General features: G+C 36.8%; 1 protein-coding gene across 1 annotated transcript; it reads right to left on the bottom strand.

The window, feature by feature from the left end:
• Positions 1 to 12481: 12481 nt before the first annotated feature.
• LOC121421656 (potassium voltage-gated channel subfamily A member 2-like) lies at positions 12482 to 16514 on the bottom strand. The gene has a single exon (XM_041616422.1). It carries the CDS (start codon positions 15268 to 15270, stop codon positions 13567 to 13569), a length of 1704 nt encoding a protein of 567 aa, XP_041472356.1. The 5' UTR covers positions 15271 to 16514; the 3' UTR covers positions 12482 to 13566.
• Positions 16515 to 18875: the final 2361 nt, after the last annotated feature.

Genomic DNA, 18875 nt, shown 5'->3' with positions numbered 1-18875 from the left:
TTTTAAAACATCGTCTCTCACCAGCTTACATGGATAATCTGACACTTTACAATAAGGGTGTTCACGTGATCAGTGGTGTTATCAATAACCCTCAGTGGAACTCTTTAATAGCCAATGGGTGCTATATGTCTACGTGTATTCTTCACAATACCTCATTTTACATGTGAAACCGTTATATCACGATCCCTCGTGCGACAATATCCTGATAGGCAAAGGAAAGATGGGACTGCATATTTCGCTGAGCCCCCCTAAGATGCACCTTCATCATTGGCCATTACCTCACGTTCCACTGAATCTCGTGTCTTCTAATTCCCATGTAAACTCAAGTCAAGACAGACTGACTTTACCTTATATACGCATGTTTGACGAAATGTGTGTAGTATCAACAAAGACAATGTATTAAGTGTGCTGCCCGTTCCACGCGTTCCATCATTGCTCGCGGTTGAACTTAAATTAATCTTAACTTGAAACCTACCCGGGCTTCAAGTTTACCACATTTCTATCCGATATAACTGTGTATCCGTGCTGATAGTAAACCCTACTAATGCCCAAAAATGTAATGAGATGAACACATCAGAAAATAATAAGAAATTGCGAGAAACTTGACGACTTGACTTGACTTTTCAATTTGTTCAAAGTTCTTACCAATCTCAGAAAGTGAACTATCCACGACCTTCAGATTCAACTTTCACTTTACCGTGCGCATGGACCTACTACAAATAATAGGTCCAAGCCGTGGTAGACTTAGGCTTGCATAATAGCCAATGCAATATGCTGTTCCTCTTACAAATGAGTGACATTTAAATGTAATCTTCACCGTAACGCAATGTAACTTAGATTCAAGGCAAAGGCCAATGCATGTAATTGGCGAATAATACTACACAGAGTTACAATCGACAGAATGTACTAGGAAATAAAGATACATCTTAAGAATCTTGGACGAATTCTCATCCGAAAGAAACGATTGAAATGAAAACAAATGAGGTATGAAGGTCCCTATTAGAAAGATACGGTTTTTGTGGAGGTGGAAAAACGAGGCTCTTCAATTTTCTAATCTAAACATCCAACATGCAGCATTCTATGAATAATCTCGATAATAGAATCGACAAAATTTTATTGTGATTCCTAATCTCGCATTCCCGTATTTGAAAGAAAACAGTAAAGCGCTTTTGATATTGTTCGAATGTTGAGCTTATTACGTGGCATGTATGATGTTTGTATTATTATTAATTGTTGTTACTGTCTGTTGAATTTCGAATCTTGCAATTCTCTGTCATGTCTGTCATGTCTGTGTAAACCTTCAAGACCGTTGAAAGTCATTCCTACTGGAAAGTACAAAGTGCCTCACAGTGTGTGTGTCACAATGTGTTCACAGTGTGAAACTCAGTCAAAATGAAATCACATTCAGTGTTTTATGTCAGCATTTCAACAATGTGGACCACGCAATCACATGCGAACACACTGTGAACATCCACACAATGTATGTATATAGCCACAGTGTGGAACTATCTTCGCACTGTTAATTTCCAGCACTTTAGCAGTGTGGATAATATTTTCACATAACTCGCTCTGTGAACACATTGTGATCACACTGTCTTCTTTTCAGTAGGGATAATTGTGGGGATGATAACGGTAACGACTGAGAATGAAAGTACACCATTTAATTGCCATTCGCATATGAAATATGATGGTTTCATGCAATGAAAACGCTGCAAGCAATATGCATTTATTTGTCAGTGAGTTTGTTCGACCCAACGTGTACGCTTTGAAACATAAAACTAATAATTTATCTTGTTTTATATATTCATCTTCACCATGTTTATGATTACAATATATTTCTTTACCCACATGACCCATGTATGTTAGTCATATCCTTCACGATTGATACAGTTTATATCATTTTTTGTTTGTTTGCTTCATGTCATGTTCCTAAGAAAATATCAGCGGCATTTCAAGATGAAGCTATTTTTTACTAATCAGAAAAGCGATAAGGAATACGGTGATCATGATAAATACGATGATGATGATGATGGTGGTTTTGATAATGGTCACGTTAGTGGTGATAATGACGAAGTGACAGCAATCATAAAAAAGGATGAATCTTATGACACTGAATCGTTATTTGCCGCGATGATGTTATGTAGATCATGATAACGACGATGATATTGCAATGGTGAAGATAAGTGAGAAAAACAATGAGGAAAAGGAAATAAATATAGAAATATATATGTATATATAAATTAATAAATAAAAAATGAATAAATGAATGAATAAATAAATGATTGAATGAATAAATAAATCAATACATACATGAATAAATAAATAAAAGAGAGATAAAATTCACTTACACTGTATTTTGCATTGTGTCTTTATACAAATACTGGGATTACATTTGAACTTGTTCAGTGGCGGTTAGAAATTACAACTATATCTCCGTTTACCTGGTCAAAAGATGGTATTTACGTAGATAGGGACCCATTTTACCTAGTGCAGAATAAAATCTAATCAAATCTCCATCAATTATGCGTACTCTCAGATAAAACCACCTTCATTCGTACTTATGATCCGGTAGTTCATGGACTATTTTTTATTGAATTATGTGGCACAACTAACTCAATTCATTTGGTAATTGCATTTCCCTTTAAAATATTACGATTAGGGTGAAGCAAAGGTTTACAATGAAGAGGGCCTGCAGAGTACGAACAGAAATGGAAATGTAGATACTCATTAATAGGTATGCATGTAGAGAATAAGAGCGGTAGAGGGGGAAGGGGTACATAAAAGCGAAATAGAGATTAGAAAAAAGAAGTAGGCATGGGATACACACGACACACACCCTCACACACACACACACTACGATATGCAGCCCAATAAAGAAAGGCACAATTGGAGAGACCGAACAATAGAGATGCAGTTTAGTAAACGTCCCTTTTACGTACAGATATAAACGTCTTTTTGTAAAATAATGAAGACCTGAGATAGAAAGGGAGAGAGAGGGGGAGGGGGGTTTATAGGCAGAGGGTTGAATAAAAGGGGAAGAGAGGGAGATTGAAATTATATGAATCGTTAAGGATAAAGCCGGTGTATTAGGCGGGAACCCTGGATATCATAAATTGCCAGGATGATGTAGGCGTAACCACGGCAACCGTGTTGAAATAATCCCTCGCACACTCATCCGCAGTGATAATCTAATGTCACGAGATTAGCATATTTCAGACAGAGTAAATTGGCTGGGTGCATTTGCAAATCCATTAACCATGTTAACAGAGGGCTATTATTGAAAACCCGCGAAATTCTGTTGGCGATCCATCTTCATGGGTACAAAATGTTATCTCAGATTCTTGGTTGATATAATCACCATCCACTATCTCCCTGTATCTACGTTTCTCTCTCTCTCTCTCTCTGTCTATATATATATATATTTATATATATTCCCTCTCTATTTCTGTCTCTCCTTATGTATGTCTTCCTTCCTTTCTATATATCTTTCACTCTATCGTGCTAAAGACGTGGTAATAGTAAGCAGCGCTTAGAAACATTTGTATTCAGCGCTATATAAATGCTGCATAATTATTATCATTAATACTATTATTATCATTATCAACATTATTATTATTTTCAATAATACTATTATTGTTATCAAAATAAATAAAGGTTACCATTACTTGAAACATTTAAGGGAACTGGGGAAACAAGTGATTTAATTGGGGTCTCCTAGCAAGACTATGATTTCAACGCTCTTGCTTTGAGATGGGAGAATTAGATATCTAATGGTAGCCAGTTTAGATGCAGCTTTTGATAAAACGGGCCATTATTTTTTCCATTACTAAAAGGGCCTATCACACCACAAAGCTTTAGCCTGCGTATGCCGACGTGCATTGTGGGAATGGTGATTCAGTGGCAGAACGCCCGCCTCATGATCAGCAAGTCGTGGGTTCGATTCCCGCCCGAGTCACACCAAAGACATGAAAAATGGGACCTTTTGTCGTTTTGTCAGGCGCTCCACGTATGACAATGGAGAAGGATGGTAATAACATGTTATGTTATGCAGGACTTGCTGAGTAAATAAGAGTAGGCTTAATTAGTTTTATTATTATTGATATAAATATCGTTATCATTATCAATATCGTTAATATTCTTTGTATCATATCATTATTATCTTCCTCACTATTGCGTTATGGCAAATTGATGCTTTATCACATTTCTTGCTATTAAGAATTGCCTTTTGTTTAAACATTAAATGTGGAAATCTCTTATGAATTTGAAGCAACAGGCATACAAAAATCTACCACCGTTACATGGACATCATAGTATTTTTACATGGGCAATAAATTTTCACGAGTCAAATTGCAATGTGCCATGGTCTTTGAGAAATAATACTGGATGGACACCATTTTTTTTTGCTGATGCCATTATTTGAATATATTTGCCTGGTTTGAAAAACAAATGAATTTGTAGTTGTGGTATTCACAAGAATTGCCCCAACCCCGTGGAATCACCCAATTCGAATATTTTAAGTGCGCGTCACATCTTTTACGTGGCCCGTACTGTGGACACACTTTAAACACACTGCGTGACATTATGTTCTTCCCCACAGTGGATGCGTGTGTGTATCTGCGTGTGCCTGAATCATATCTTTGACAGTGCTCATCGCACGTTGTTGCTGTTCTTATTATAAAACATCAGTATTAAATCTCTACTTTTTATACACCATATTTACGTGGCAAATCGCGTAATGTATTGTGGGCTTTTGAAGCAAATGATATGCTACAACGTACTCGCGTTGGAAAGCCTCCCCGCTTTGTGTGGATGTTCAGAAATGTCAGATGGTGCGCTTTCCTTTACCAACTACAAATCTAAACGAGAAAAATCACAGATGTTTTGTAGACTTGCTGAAAATCATTTAGATTAATTCAGTCATTAATGTTTGGCTCTTTTGGCTTTCAAGTCACTTTTATCCAAATTCATTTCAATTGCACCACCTAACTTATTTCTATTATTTTGTTTTCTGATGGTTAAATTTGTATCACAAAAAACATATTTATTTGAAATTTGTGTGACAGCCATAGCCTTGTTGCATGAAAGATTTTGCAAAAAAAATGTTTCACCTGACTGTCAAGCTAATTACTTTCGGCTAACCATCTGCTTAAGCGAGTGTTTAAATGAGACAGTCCATTAATTACGTGATAGAGGAAAATCCAGTTTTTAAAGAGCAAATAGTGATAAAACCTCAGTCAATGCATTATCCCTTCTGTCACGAGTTCCCCCATTTCTCTCTCTCACCCCATTTTTTTCTGTCCCTCTCTTTCATTCCACTGATTCCATCTCCCCCCCCCCCTCTCTCTCTCCTTCCCTTTATCAACCTCTTTATCCATGTATTTAGATGTATTCACCCACCTTCCTTCATTTCTGTATCATGTCTATTCTCTTTCTATCTTGAACTTTTTTATTTTCATTTTATCTTTCTCTCTCCCTTACCCCCCCCCCCTTCGCTCGTCCACTTTTTCCAATCGTTGGAATAAATGGGGAAAACAGCAGGGAAAAATTGAAGTTATCTCATAAGAAGTGTCTATCAATTTGGAACTTATGACAAACGGCAAAATAAACAAGATATGAAAATAATAAATAAATGTAAAGTTATTCTAGGAATTGGAGGTATCGTGATTTTGTAATAATAATAATAATTGTGCATTTGGGAGTGATTTACGCTCCACATAGCTGCGTATAACTATTCCCATGATGTGTGTGGGGAAATGTGCATTTCTATAGACATACATAATTTGTAATCTCTCTCACGCGCAATCCTCTTATTTCTTCTCTCCCTCTTTATCTTTGTCATTCCCCTCTCTCTCTCCCTAGCGTTCCCTATCTCTATTGGGAGACAATCTATAATCCTGCCAGTGCTATCCTGTAATTAACTAATGGGGCGACTGAATCTCATTAGCAACTATGACCAGTCCCCTTTTAGGTCCCTCACGCCCCATGTGCCATCGCACAATCCACACCCTCACTCCGAACTGATTTGTGTTCATCAACAAAGATAGATATAGCACCGCGTTGGGTGTTTGGGCATTATTCATGTACTAGTATATCATATTTCAAATTCGATTGTATGGGTAAAGCGTGTATTTTTGGTGCGTGCATATTGCGGCAAGGATGGGTGTAATACTTTAGTATGAGGTTCAACCAGTGACTTATCGCGTTCAATAGTTGCATGCAGTTAGCCATGTTGGCATTAGAATCTTGTATAGTAATTTTACCGTATCAGCTTGATTTCATGTACTGTAATGTGGAAATGGCACAATTCCCAATATATTATGATAGTGCAATTCAGGCATTGATATGTTTTCACGTACTTGTTCTCGTTGATTCGATTTTTGACAATTATAGTGGGAACAAGTTTGTTTAAAATATACGAACGCTAATAATTCCAAATATTACCTCGCTTCAAGGTGTTATGAAATTGAACGGATATGGGATATTCGTAATTGTAATAACTGTAAGGTAATGTAATCATGAAATTGAAATAAATTGTAATAAATTGAAATATTGTTTTTTACTGACCTCTCCCTTAAAGTCGATTGTGCTGCATTCGGTAAGGCCAAGTAAAAAAAGATAGTAGTTGATCGTCCGGGTTTTTTGAGAGCGGTGATGAGGAAGGTCCTTGCTATTTGCTATCTTACTATTTTTTTTTAAGAACACGGAGGCATTTTCTCGGTCTGATTTTTGACATCAGTGATGAGGGAGGTCCTTACTATTTACTATTTTTTTTGATATTTTTTATTCAAATGATTGTCAGGCCATGTCAAGCTCGAATTATGTGATGGATGTATGCTCAATAGTAATAATAAATGATTAGAAACATATATATACATATTATATATGTATAAATATCTACGATTGATTGGAAATCTATGGAAAATAAAATCTATTGATGTATTATTACTGACATGACTGATGTATACTGGTACTGTATTGTTGTCAAACAGAATGTTCATGTCAAGTGAATAATTTAAACATTTTAATTTATGTAAGGGTAAAAAAAATGCATGGGGGGTCTTTTTTATTGTCATGGAGTCTTGTTCAATTTTCCAGAGCCAATCTCATTTTTAGCTCTGGGTATGGTTTCGCATCGCAGGTTCCGGGTGCTTGATCGTGTACATAATGTTTAATACTACTGCTCAGTTTTCATTCATTTTTAAAATTGATATTGAATATTAAATCCCTCATTGAATATTCGATGCATTGCCTCCTGACATTAGAAATCTCGAAGGAAAATTCAATGCATTTCACAAATTCACATGTTACGCCAGCACAGTCAATCACATCATCCTAGCACACATGCAGTTCTCCCAACAGAGTCACAAGCACACAATCACCGTAACACACGTCGAAGTACAGGCGCAATCACTCACCAAAAAAACCCGCTGAAATACAAATTACGTCATTAGAATTGATTTATCTGCGCCATATTTCAAGAGCATGCGACGGATTAGTTCAGATTCAGTAAGCAGGGTCCCCGAAAATGCACTAAAAATGAAGAAATCCGCGATCTTTTCCGAGTTTGCAAACTTTACTTCCTCGCTAATTTATGATGGTATCTTCAAAATCCAATAAAAAAACAAATCAGAATTTTTTTCTTTCTTGCAATTACGGCGATATCGGACTTTGCAATTGTTTTTGAAGTTGCGAGAGAGATCCCAGAGTAATCTTGTGAATTTTTTCATTATTCAGCAGCCATAAAAATAGTTAATAACAAGAAAATTGATGCTGCAATTAAAAAGGGAAGATGGCGAGGACGAGAAACAACACAATTTTTTTTTTTTTTTTTTTTTTTTTTTTTAGAAAATAGTAAATAGCAAAAATTTTCATGCGGCGGCCAAAAGTGATGCGCGCGAGGACGATCAACTACTTTCTTATTTTACTTGGCCTTATGTATGTTTTGGACTTTTGGCGCTTTTCGGAAAAAATAAGATCGCAACAAAATACAGAAAACAAATTCTTCCTAAAATAAGGCTGAATATATTTTTTTATTCTAATCTGTTCCATATGTATTGTTTATTAACTTTGATTAGTATCACAGACGTTCCGCTGTGAAAGGTCCATTTTTTATAAGGGCAACATCCTCATTTGTGTGAGGATCGCGAAATTGATGTAATGGAGAACATACGACCTTCTGCTAGCATTCCAATTACGTATGATTTCAACCACAGTCTCAAGTGTCTCTCGAAAAGGGAATATCAATAAAGGTTGTAGGAAATTACGCTGAAAACCTATGTGTGAAGGAGGAGGTAAAATATTTCATATATGTTATATATATATATATGTTAGGTGCCCTGCCGTTTGTAATTTGCAGAGAGTCGGGAATAGAAAAAAAGCAGTTCTAAAAAATATATGTATATATCAATTAGGGTCAAGAAATGCATTGGTTTCTTCAAAGATAAATCATAAATGGTTTTGAAAGTATGTAACGTATGATGCAAGTAACCCTTCATTTATTGTATCTCTAAAACATAAATGGCAGAATCATCTTTGTCGAATGATATCAAAATTTATACACGCTGTTCAAAGAGTTAAACTGACCGAAAAGTGCGTTTAAGACAAACGTATAAATCGAATGATTTAAAGAAGGGCCTTGTCAGTGCTTTTCCCGGACTAATTTGATTCCAGCCAATCAGATGCAGTAATTTCAGTAGCTTATAACAGTTTCAGTAAAAAAGAAACCCATGAACTATTTGTTTCATGAAAAGCTCTCCAGGTGCTGGAAGAGGTCGAGTTATAAATCCCCAGAAATCTGTACACTCTAGGAGAGTCACTTCTCAAATAAGATATTGAACATCAACATGATATTCTGAAGTGCTTTTCTTGAAGAGGGCTCAACTACGTAGTTTGGAAAGGTCAGTGTTGTTCAGATATTTGCTCAATATCGTGTCTACATGTTGGTCTACCATGGGGCTTACGAATCTATTTGTATACATGGAGGGCTTTCATATCATTTGGAGATGAAAGAGTTTTAATGCAATCCGTGAGGATTCGAATAACGATGGGGTTTCTAATCTATGTTGAGATGTAGGCGCATGTTTTGCCACCGTCAGCTGCCGAACTTTTGAAATAAATTCTTTTTCAAGGTCGCTGTCATATCTGCCTGGTTAGAATAGCTGGTGATGCTACACAGTCATATCGACCGAACCCTACAACTAACCGACCAATTGCATGCCCTTCGAAGTAAGCGTAACAGCTTTGTTCGGTTGGTAGTTGGCTTCGTTAGTGTGACCTGCAGCTTTCGAATGCGTGCGGGTGGGACAGCTGTTTAGGAATCAATTTCGCAGAATGAATATTACATTAATGTTCTGCTCATCAAATACCGTCCTGACGGACAGTGTAACATTTTCTTTTTATTCTATTCAGATGGGGCATGTGCACTTTGTAATTGAACAGGCTATCCAAATTTAACGAAGATTTTTTATCCAATGAAATGGTAGAGAAACACGCAATCAATGGCAGCACACATTCAAAATTACATCATAATATACCGGTATAACATACTGTCCCAAATCGAATTATTCACATTTGTTAACTATTTCGCAGTGTGCTGTCATGAATGTATTGTCCTCCGTTTAAAAAATACATCGAGTGTGCCCGATAAGCTATTTTATTCAAATAGTGTAGAATTGGGGATAACATTTGACGTCTAGACTTCCTCTCCAATTAATAGATAAATTAGTTAATCAAATCTTCTCGTTGAGATTTTGACAGATGGGGCCCCTTTCACGTCATTTATGCATACTGGGGCCCGTTGCAGAAAGAGTTGCAATCAATCGCAACTCTAAAAATCATGCGCAATTTGATTTTCGACCAATCAACAACGCGCATTCGGGACTTGCGCATGATTTTTTGAGTTGCGATTGATTGCAACTCTTTCTGCAACGGGCCCCAGTTCTTGACAGGTCTTTTGACGATACATGCTCTCGACAAAGACACTATAAAAGCTTCCACCTTTGTATCTTGCATTACACATTACATTCTCACATTCATGCCAAACTTCCATGTTCTCTTCACCTCAGACATGCCAGATAAGTTCAATGTTTTTCGAGAAAAAAAAATATTTGGTGTAAAATATTTTACCACTTTGCCAACATAATGATTATGCCTATCGATAGGGTCCTAGTCCTAGAACGTTCCCTTCGGTAGACCGGGAAAAGAAAATACAACGAGGTACACAATTATGAATAAAGTAAACGGTTTTCATTGCACAATAACTGTACAGTATAGAACAAGATGCAGAGATTAATAACAAATATTCACCACCAACATCATCGTCATTGTCATCATCATGATCGTGTTATGTCGAATCGTGCAAGGTTTATTTTTTGTGGACAATGGCAGCGTCTTTCTGTTTAAAAGTATTTATAAGAGAAGGTATGGCAAATTGCCTTTTAAATCGTCATTGTTTCCAATCGAATTTTACTCACCTGCTTGTGTTGTAAAATAATTTGATTAATTATGTCCCCTTGGTGCCTCTATGCTTCGAAAACTTTTACAAAAAATTATGATAAGACAGTTATGTTAATGTATATCACAGCTCTCCTCACGATATGTACTTGCGTCATAGCTTACTCATTAAGTAATATACTTTTAGTTTGTTTTCTGATCCTATTATGTATCTGTCTACACGTATGTACCTATATATCTATATATTTATACATACATATTTTTTATCTCTAGCTCAATGCTTAATGCACAACAAAAACTTTGGTGTCAACCGGTGTACATAGAGGACCACACCAGTCATTTTACACCTGTGTTAAATGTGTGGGTTTAGTTTTACACCTATAGGTGTTATTACAACACCTTTTGTTGTTATATTTACACTCTTTGGTGTTATGTTTAATCTCTGGGGTGTAATTTTAACACCTAAGGGTGTGGTCCTCTATTAACACCAATTGGTGTCAGTTTTAACACCGCAGTTTTTACAGTGTATAACTTTCTTTGTTCCTTTATTTCATTGATCTCAAAGAAAGAAACAGTATTAAATGTTGATATTGAAGAATATCGCTATGTGGAATAGGAATACAATTCATTTTGTTATATATATTTTGGCGCTGTTAAGTATGAATATTTGTAATACTTTATATATAACATGTATAGAATGTTAAATTCTGTCACATGACGCACTTTGTTATGATTTATGATATTTGTGAAATTCTTAACATTATGACTTAAATGCTAATCTACGCCGCGCCAGACAATATAAGCACAATAAACACAATATAAGCAATATTAAGTCGGGTATGCAATATAAATAGGCTATTTCGTACAAAAAGCTATAATAAACACAGAAAGACTTTTCATAACACCTTCTAATAGATGTACAACAACACAACTCATAAAATAATCATTTTGTTCCACTAACGGATATGCATAGTGCGATTTTTTTAAAAGTGTAGTTTGACTACATTTTATGTTTTTTTTTCTTCAATATTTTCGTATAAAAATTAATACAAATGTGAATATAAATATTTGTCTTATTTACAAAGGAAAGGAAAACTTATGATGCTAAAACTTCAGTTCTTCCATCTTGTTGGAGATTCCAAACCTTTAAACTCTTTAAACATACATCATTCGTCGTAATGACGTTAATTAGACAATCAAAAGAGCCGTAATATTAAAAAGATTTGCACTAAGAAATTTATGATAAATAAACAAAATGGGAAATCATTTATGGCGCAATATGTGTTTTAAACAAATTACGTATCGCTCTAACTTTTGCAAGAATGTACTCGTAAAAGAAACAACGATGTTACAGTTACAAATTTGATGTTATTTTTTTCTTTATAGGACCATTGTACATTAGTTTGTTGAACAGAGGTACGACTGATGATCCCTTTTCAAAGGTAGGGCTGTAAAAAAAGTCCCCATTGTTTTTAATGCATGTGTTGATAGTGTCACTTCTTCACTGTCATGACTGTAGGGCTATGCAAAAACCCCGTTGTCTTGAATGCATGTGTGATAGTGTCATTTCTTGACTCGAAGTGTTTAACTTTCATACATTTTTTTACCCTTAGGCCCATATTCCGAGGTCTAGTGTCCCGCAACACAAAGGTTAGCGATTAATGGTACGCTTGATTTTTAGGATTGATTGTATATAGCAGTCAATGCAACCGATCGTAGGAAAATGTTCTACGATATTTGTTAAAGTGATTGGTTAACATTGGTTTGACTTTTAAAAAATCTGAGCTAGAAGGTCACACTTGTCACCTGTGAAGCCCAGAAAAAATTGCGTTCGAAAGTAATTATTTAGTGCTTCAAAAATTGAAATATAAAGTGACCGGAAATATCATCTTAATTTCATCCCATACACTTATGTGTAGTATTTAGGCGTCTATGGGACACATATTTACAAAATTGGGGTTTGCCTTGTAGTTTTAGCTTTTCATTCTAATAATGGTTGTTTTCAGGGTTTATTAGTTCTAATACATGCACTTGTACACGTGTTTCATCTTGGTTTGGCAATTTTTTAAATTGGCTGCTCACAAAGTTAAACAATACCTTTAAGCTTTGTGTTTCATGCCTCTGTTAAAAATAAGCCATTGTCTTATTCTCTGCTGAGATTATGGGAAACCAACAAATCAAAATTTGTGTTAATATATTCATTATGTATACCGCTTTTTCTTGCTTTCATGATGACTCAAATATTTTGTTCAACATTTCAAAACAGTTGTGAATGATTTGAATGTCAGCTGATCTGATCAATTGAGCATGTACCAGTAAAAAGTTATGCCACAATTGGCTGTCTATAGTTAATAAGTAACTTTGAACTAGAATTTGATTTGAATCTGAGTTCAGACTATGAGCCTTTGTGTTTAGGTGTTCTTTTTTAAACCACTTTCTATCATCTATAAATGTTATTTTGTTCGTGGTGATGAACGTGTAAATGCAGCAAGCTCCGTGCATAAAATCATAGTTGGAATCTGTCTGGAATATTGGAGTTCATTTTTGATGTGCTCCAATTGAAACTCAACTAACCCAAATATGATTTTTCGTTCAATCGAACGACTAATAAACAAGGCACTGCTATATCTTGAGAAATATTTACAAAAGCTATTTCTCAAGAATCACTAGATTCTTTATTTGCTTGTTCTATTCTGACATTTTTTCTGACATACGCTTGCTTCGCAAATACTGATCGTTACCCAAAACGCTCTCCGTCCAGGGAATATTTTGATCTTGTTTTATACTTGACATTGTTCTCAGACAGAGCATTGCATAAAATCATATTATGGTTAGAATGCAAAAAAGCGCAGCGATCGAGTTTAGGGGAGAGAGCCGCATAAATTGACATCAATTACCGGGGGAAATGCTTGTTAGCTGCGGCGCGGTAAATGGTACCGCGCGCACGCATGAAATCATTGTAATCTCTATAGAATGGTCGTTCTTGTTATTGTTTAATCTCAGTTGTAATTTCGAATTCATGTCAGCAAGGCTTAGAACTCCATTTATTGCAATGCAAGGTACTAGTGGCAAGTTGTACAAAATTCAAACAAAAAAGAATATCATTAGCCATAGTTAGACATCTGTTTCTATGCTAAGCATTTTAAGATTATTATTCCTTATACAGTTGCCCTGAACATTATTTGGCTTTGAATTACCATTGTGATTAGATTTCCTACTTGACGATTCTAATAGCCCCTCTTCCATCTCCACAAAATCATGTTGATCCAACTCACTATTACCTTCACTTTTATCGTCAATAGAGGGCGCTTGTTGGAACGGACAGCTTGATACATGTGAGTAGTTTGAGGAATCCTCACCGTCGTCCTCCCGGTGGTAAAAATAATTGAAATTGGACACGATTACAGGAACAGGAAGCGCGATCGTCAGTACGCCCGTTATTGCGCAGAGCGATCCTACGATTTTAGCACCTGTACTTTTGGGTTTCATGTCACCATAACCGACAGTTGTCATGGTGACTACTGCCCACCAGAAGGCATCGGGGATACTCTTAAAGATAGGTTCGCCGTTTTCGTCCGAGCTGTCAGCATCGGCGAAGTAGACGGCGCTTGAGTATAGGACAACCCCAATGCACAGGAAGAATATGAGCAGGCCTAGCTCACGCATACTGGCCTTTAAAGTTCGACCAAGAATTTGTAAGCCCCGAGAGTGCCTCGAAAGCTTGAATATTCTGAATACGCGAACAAGTCGGATAACACGAAGGATGGCTAAGGACATAGCCTGGCTGTTAGTATCTGTGGATGACTGGGCGATCATGGTGCCCACTTGTATAAAATATGGAAGTACTGCTATGATGTCAATGATATTCATGACGTTTTTTGCAAAGGCCAATTTGCTTGGGCTCGACAGGAATCGAACCAGAATTTCGAAAGTAAACCAAACAATGCAGCACGTTTCGATCACAAAGAACGGGTGGCGGAAGTATGCCGCCAGTTCTGCACTTTTTAAGGCAGCATCTGCTTCCTCCGATGACATCGTTCTATTGCCTGATTGAGTTGGCGTGGGCACCGTAGTCGCTGCCATAGTCGCTCCACAAGTAGTAACCCCTGATCCACTCTCCGTCATCTTACGCGCGTCTTTGAACTCTGGCATTGTTTCCATACAGAAAATTACAATTGATATAAGGATTACACTAACAGAAATGATTGCTACAACTCTAGCCATTCTAGAAGACTCGGGATATTCAAATAGAAGCCACATTTTCTTTTGCAAGGGATTCGTAGGCAATACTTTTTCCTCATCTTGAATGAAGCCCTCGTCCTCTCTGTACTTTGTCATTGCTTCATCGCCCAGTTCATAGAATTTTATTTCCTCTGTGAAGACATCTATAGGAACATTGACAGGCCTTCGCAACCGTCCCCCACTTTGGTAATAGTACAAAATGGCATCAAAGCTCGGTCGATTACGATCGAAAAAGTATTCGTTCCGAATGGGATCAAAATACCTGATCCTTCGCTCAGGGTTTCCTAGTAAAGTGTTTGGAAATTGGTTCAGAGTCTTGAGGTGTGTTTCGTAGTGGAGACCACTGACGTTGATGACAACGCGTTCCCATCCAGGATCTTCGCTTGCCATGTCTTCCCCGCTGTCACTGCTGTCATCACCTTGCTCAAGGAGTCGAGGTAGAGACCGACAGTTGCTCATAGCGCCAGAGATGTTTCCTCCACTGGGGGTATGAGACATTGACCTTCCGTAGTGCCGTGGGGTGGATGCATACGGATTACCCGATGCTGCCTCAAGCCCTGCCATTGCCGCTTCCATCCTTGGACTTGCCGTAGAGGGCGCCAAGGAGGTCTTGGGCTGCTTTTTCCTACCCCAGGATCTATTTTGCCTGTTGTTCGAGCGAGACCAGGCAGGGTTTAACCCCCAACGCTCGATCAAATCAATTTTATGGTTGAAAATGGTGGCGGTTGGTGTTTAACAATTAAAGAAAAAAAAAGTAGCGCGCCTAAATTAAAAAAACAGCTTAAATTCAGTTCAAAGGGGGCAGCACGTTGAGCAAATATTAGGGGAAAGGGGTCAAAAGGGGTGAGGCTGGCTTTCTTAAAGTTGCCACCAATCGTCAAATTGTTTCTATCCGCACGCTGAAAATAGATTAATGATCTCTTGCCGAGATCAGTTCCTAAATATAGGTAAAGCTATGCTAGTTCTGTGCACTGATTACAATATAATCATGTTCATAAGTCAAAGATATGCAATTTAAGACCAATCATAAATAATTACCTTTAACAAGCAACTTAAATGATCTTTTAACAGCTTCAGATATAAAGTACGCCTTCTGCTGCAGGTTATTAGTTTTGTACTTACCATAAAAACACCATATGATAAAATACCAAGTTATAGAATTGATTTGGCAGATCAGGAGCTATCTTTCCGAAAGCCTCGATGCCTAAGACGCAGGGGATCAAGGTCAAGGAGATTTGAATAACTTTTCAACAACTGAAATTACATCCAAACAAAACTGAGAGACCAGCGGTGCATTCCTTTCAAAATCATCACAAAACAAGCTTCCGGGAAGTTATTACATGGATGTCGGAAGATTTGAAGCATAAATCGTCCAATTGACTCCGTTAAAAAACGATGTCCACTTTCTATGTACATTGAATTAAATCAGGAACGGTAAGAGAAATAAGTCTATGCATATACATTCAATATCGCCGTGCGTGAACGTTTGCTTGAACTCTTCTTGGTATCCCTGTTAGTTTTCCTCGCAAGTTCTTCGGAATCCAACTCCTTGGTTCATGTGAGATCGGTTTCCTATGTTGCTAGCGCTTTGGGTGTCGACCCCTCCCCCTATCAATAACTTGATATGAACACATCCTCATCTCTTGTTTCTTCAACCACAGGCGAGTTACACGGAGGGAGGACAGCCATGAAAGGAGAAACTACAGTACACTATGTTCCGATCTACCAAAGCTTTCCTTTGATCCGTTCAAAACGAACGGCACACCAGCAGCAGCCTCTGTAATGGCGGCGGTGAACTGAAATTGTCGCGAGAGCTAGCAATGAACTCTTCTCGTTCAGATAGCTGGCAGCGCCCGGCCTGGACCTCTTGTTCTTTATTCGTTAATCTGAATGGCTATTCGCTGACTTCCAATGCATTGGCTACGACCTGCCGAATGGAGAACCGGCCGAACCGTGCTGGTGTAATTCCACGCCAATGAGCATAATATATGTCGGCCTCACGGCGGTGTATACACTCGCTTTTTTATTAATACACGCAGGCATCGCCGATAATGTGCGCGTGTTCGTGTGTGTATTACAGCATTGCTATATCTCACGGGCTCGCATCACTTGTGTGTTCTATTTGAAGAGGCGATTGCGATGACAATGAACAAGGATGTTGAATGCGGAATGAGATGGTCTTAACTCTCTCGTCGCCCATTTTCTCCCCCACTCCTCGCTGTAGCAAAGCGCTTGGGTTAATTACTTGATGTCGTCATCGCGCTAAAACACGCATCGATGTCGAGTTTTCAGAATCATGCATTTTTTTCTCTCTCTCATTTCGTCTAATCGTGATATCCCGTGATTAGGCTTACAGAGGGGAAAAGTATTGGCGCCGGGCTGGAGTCTTTTAGCCGGGTAGTGTCTTCTTTGGATGTGCTAATTTCTACATGAGATATTGGTCGTGTATATTGCGAATGGTGACGGTGGAAAAATGAATCGAATACTGCAAATATGTAGGCCTTTGTGGTACTAAATATATACTACTGGTTAATGTGATTGTACCAAAAATGCGTTAATACCAGTGCTATAAAATCATTATCATGATATACCAAAAGCTCCATTGCAACCCAACCGATTTTTTTACGTTTCTTTTATTGTCATTAAAAAAATCAGTATTCTTTGCAAGTCGATGTTTAAGCGCCAAATATGTTTTAATCACTACCTTACAAGCCATGACACATGTATAAGAACGATGATGATAATGATAATGGTGGAGATGAAGATTAAACTTTAGCAGCGAAAATGATATGATATTTTTTCGTGAAGCTCGACCTATTGATACATCACACGAGTAAAAATGTAAAAATACATCACACGAGTACTACAGAGTAAGCAAAGAACAATTAAGCTGTAAAAGAAAAGGAAACTCGCGTTTAAATTGGTAAAAATTCTCCGATTTATTCTGTTTACGGTTATTACCTAATTACAACAATTATGACAATTTGGATAATAAAAGTGATGATATCTGTTATAATAACTCCAACAATAATATCAATAAAGAGATCAAAATTCATAACTTCATAAAGACAATGATTTAATCCATTTTAGTAAGAATGATGACATCAGGAACATCGGCAACTATAATTGATTTATATTCATTTTGCGATTTTGATTTTTTTTTCAAATAAAAGTAATGTGCAAAATCGATTAAGATATATCGTAAATGATTACTGTTAAAACGAATAATACACAATAGTATTTTAAGACAAAAAAGACCATATAGAGATTATCAAAATAGTAATTTAAATGAAAAGGGAATATGGAATGAAAATATAAATGAAGCGTATGAAGAGCTCAGTTGCAGAACGGGTAAGGTCAATTTTTCGTCAAATTCAATTGTATTTTTGTCTCATTTTTAGTTGCTTTATAAGATGATACTCGAAACAAGTTGAAATTCCTATTAAAAAGTGGACAAACTTGGCAAAGAAAAATCACCCTTTTTTCAAAAAGGGGTTAGGTCCACATAGATTTTTTTTTGTAAAATACTATTTTTTTAATGTGAAAACAGGCAGCTTTCTTTTATACTCAATTTTATGTTCACATCGTACGGAATCATAAAAAATAGTTTCGCATAAGAATATTGCAATATTTGATATTAAAAGAATTATTTTTTTGGAGTGGACCTAACCCCTTTTGCAACCAAACTCTTCTGAAGAGCTCATTTCTCAAAACGGGCTAGGTAAATTTTTCATAGATTTATTGTTTTCTTTCTCAAAAACTATAGACTTATAGTCGCTCTGATGATTTCATAGAAAAATTGAAGATCACATTAAAACGTGTATAAAAGTGGCAAAAAAAATCAATTTTCTATTCAAAAGAAATACAAGTCACATGACTAAAGTCAAATGTCATTTAGGGTCAATGAACTTTGACCAAGTTGGGGGTATTTGTTTAATTACCATCATAACTGAAAGTTTATGGATCTGATTTAAAAAAATGGAAAATAAAAGTAATCAAGTATCACTAAACACCCTGTTTGAGTTTCTGGTCAGATGACGAAGGTCAAAGGTCATTTAAGGTCAATGAACTTTGGCCATGTCGGAGGTAATTATTAAATTGGTGCCATAACTTTCAAATTTTATGGATATATTTTATGAAATGTGGCCATAGGGGCAATGAGGTACCACTGACATACTTAG

Source organism: Lytechinus variegatus, chromosome 9 (assembly GCF_018143015.1).
Source record: "Lytechinus variegatus isolate NC3 chromosome 9, Lvar_3.0, whole genome shotgun sequence".
NCBI lineage: Eukaryota > Metazoa > Echinodermata > Echinoidea > Temnopleuroida > Toxopneustidae > Lytechinus > Lytechinus variegatus.
Note: the sequence above shows the minus strand (reverse complement) of the source record. Positions and strands in the feature narration are given on the sequence as shown.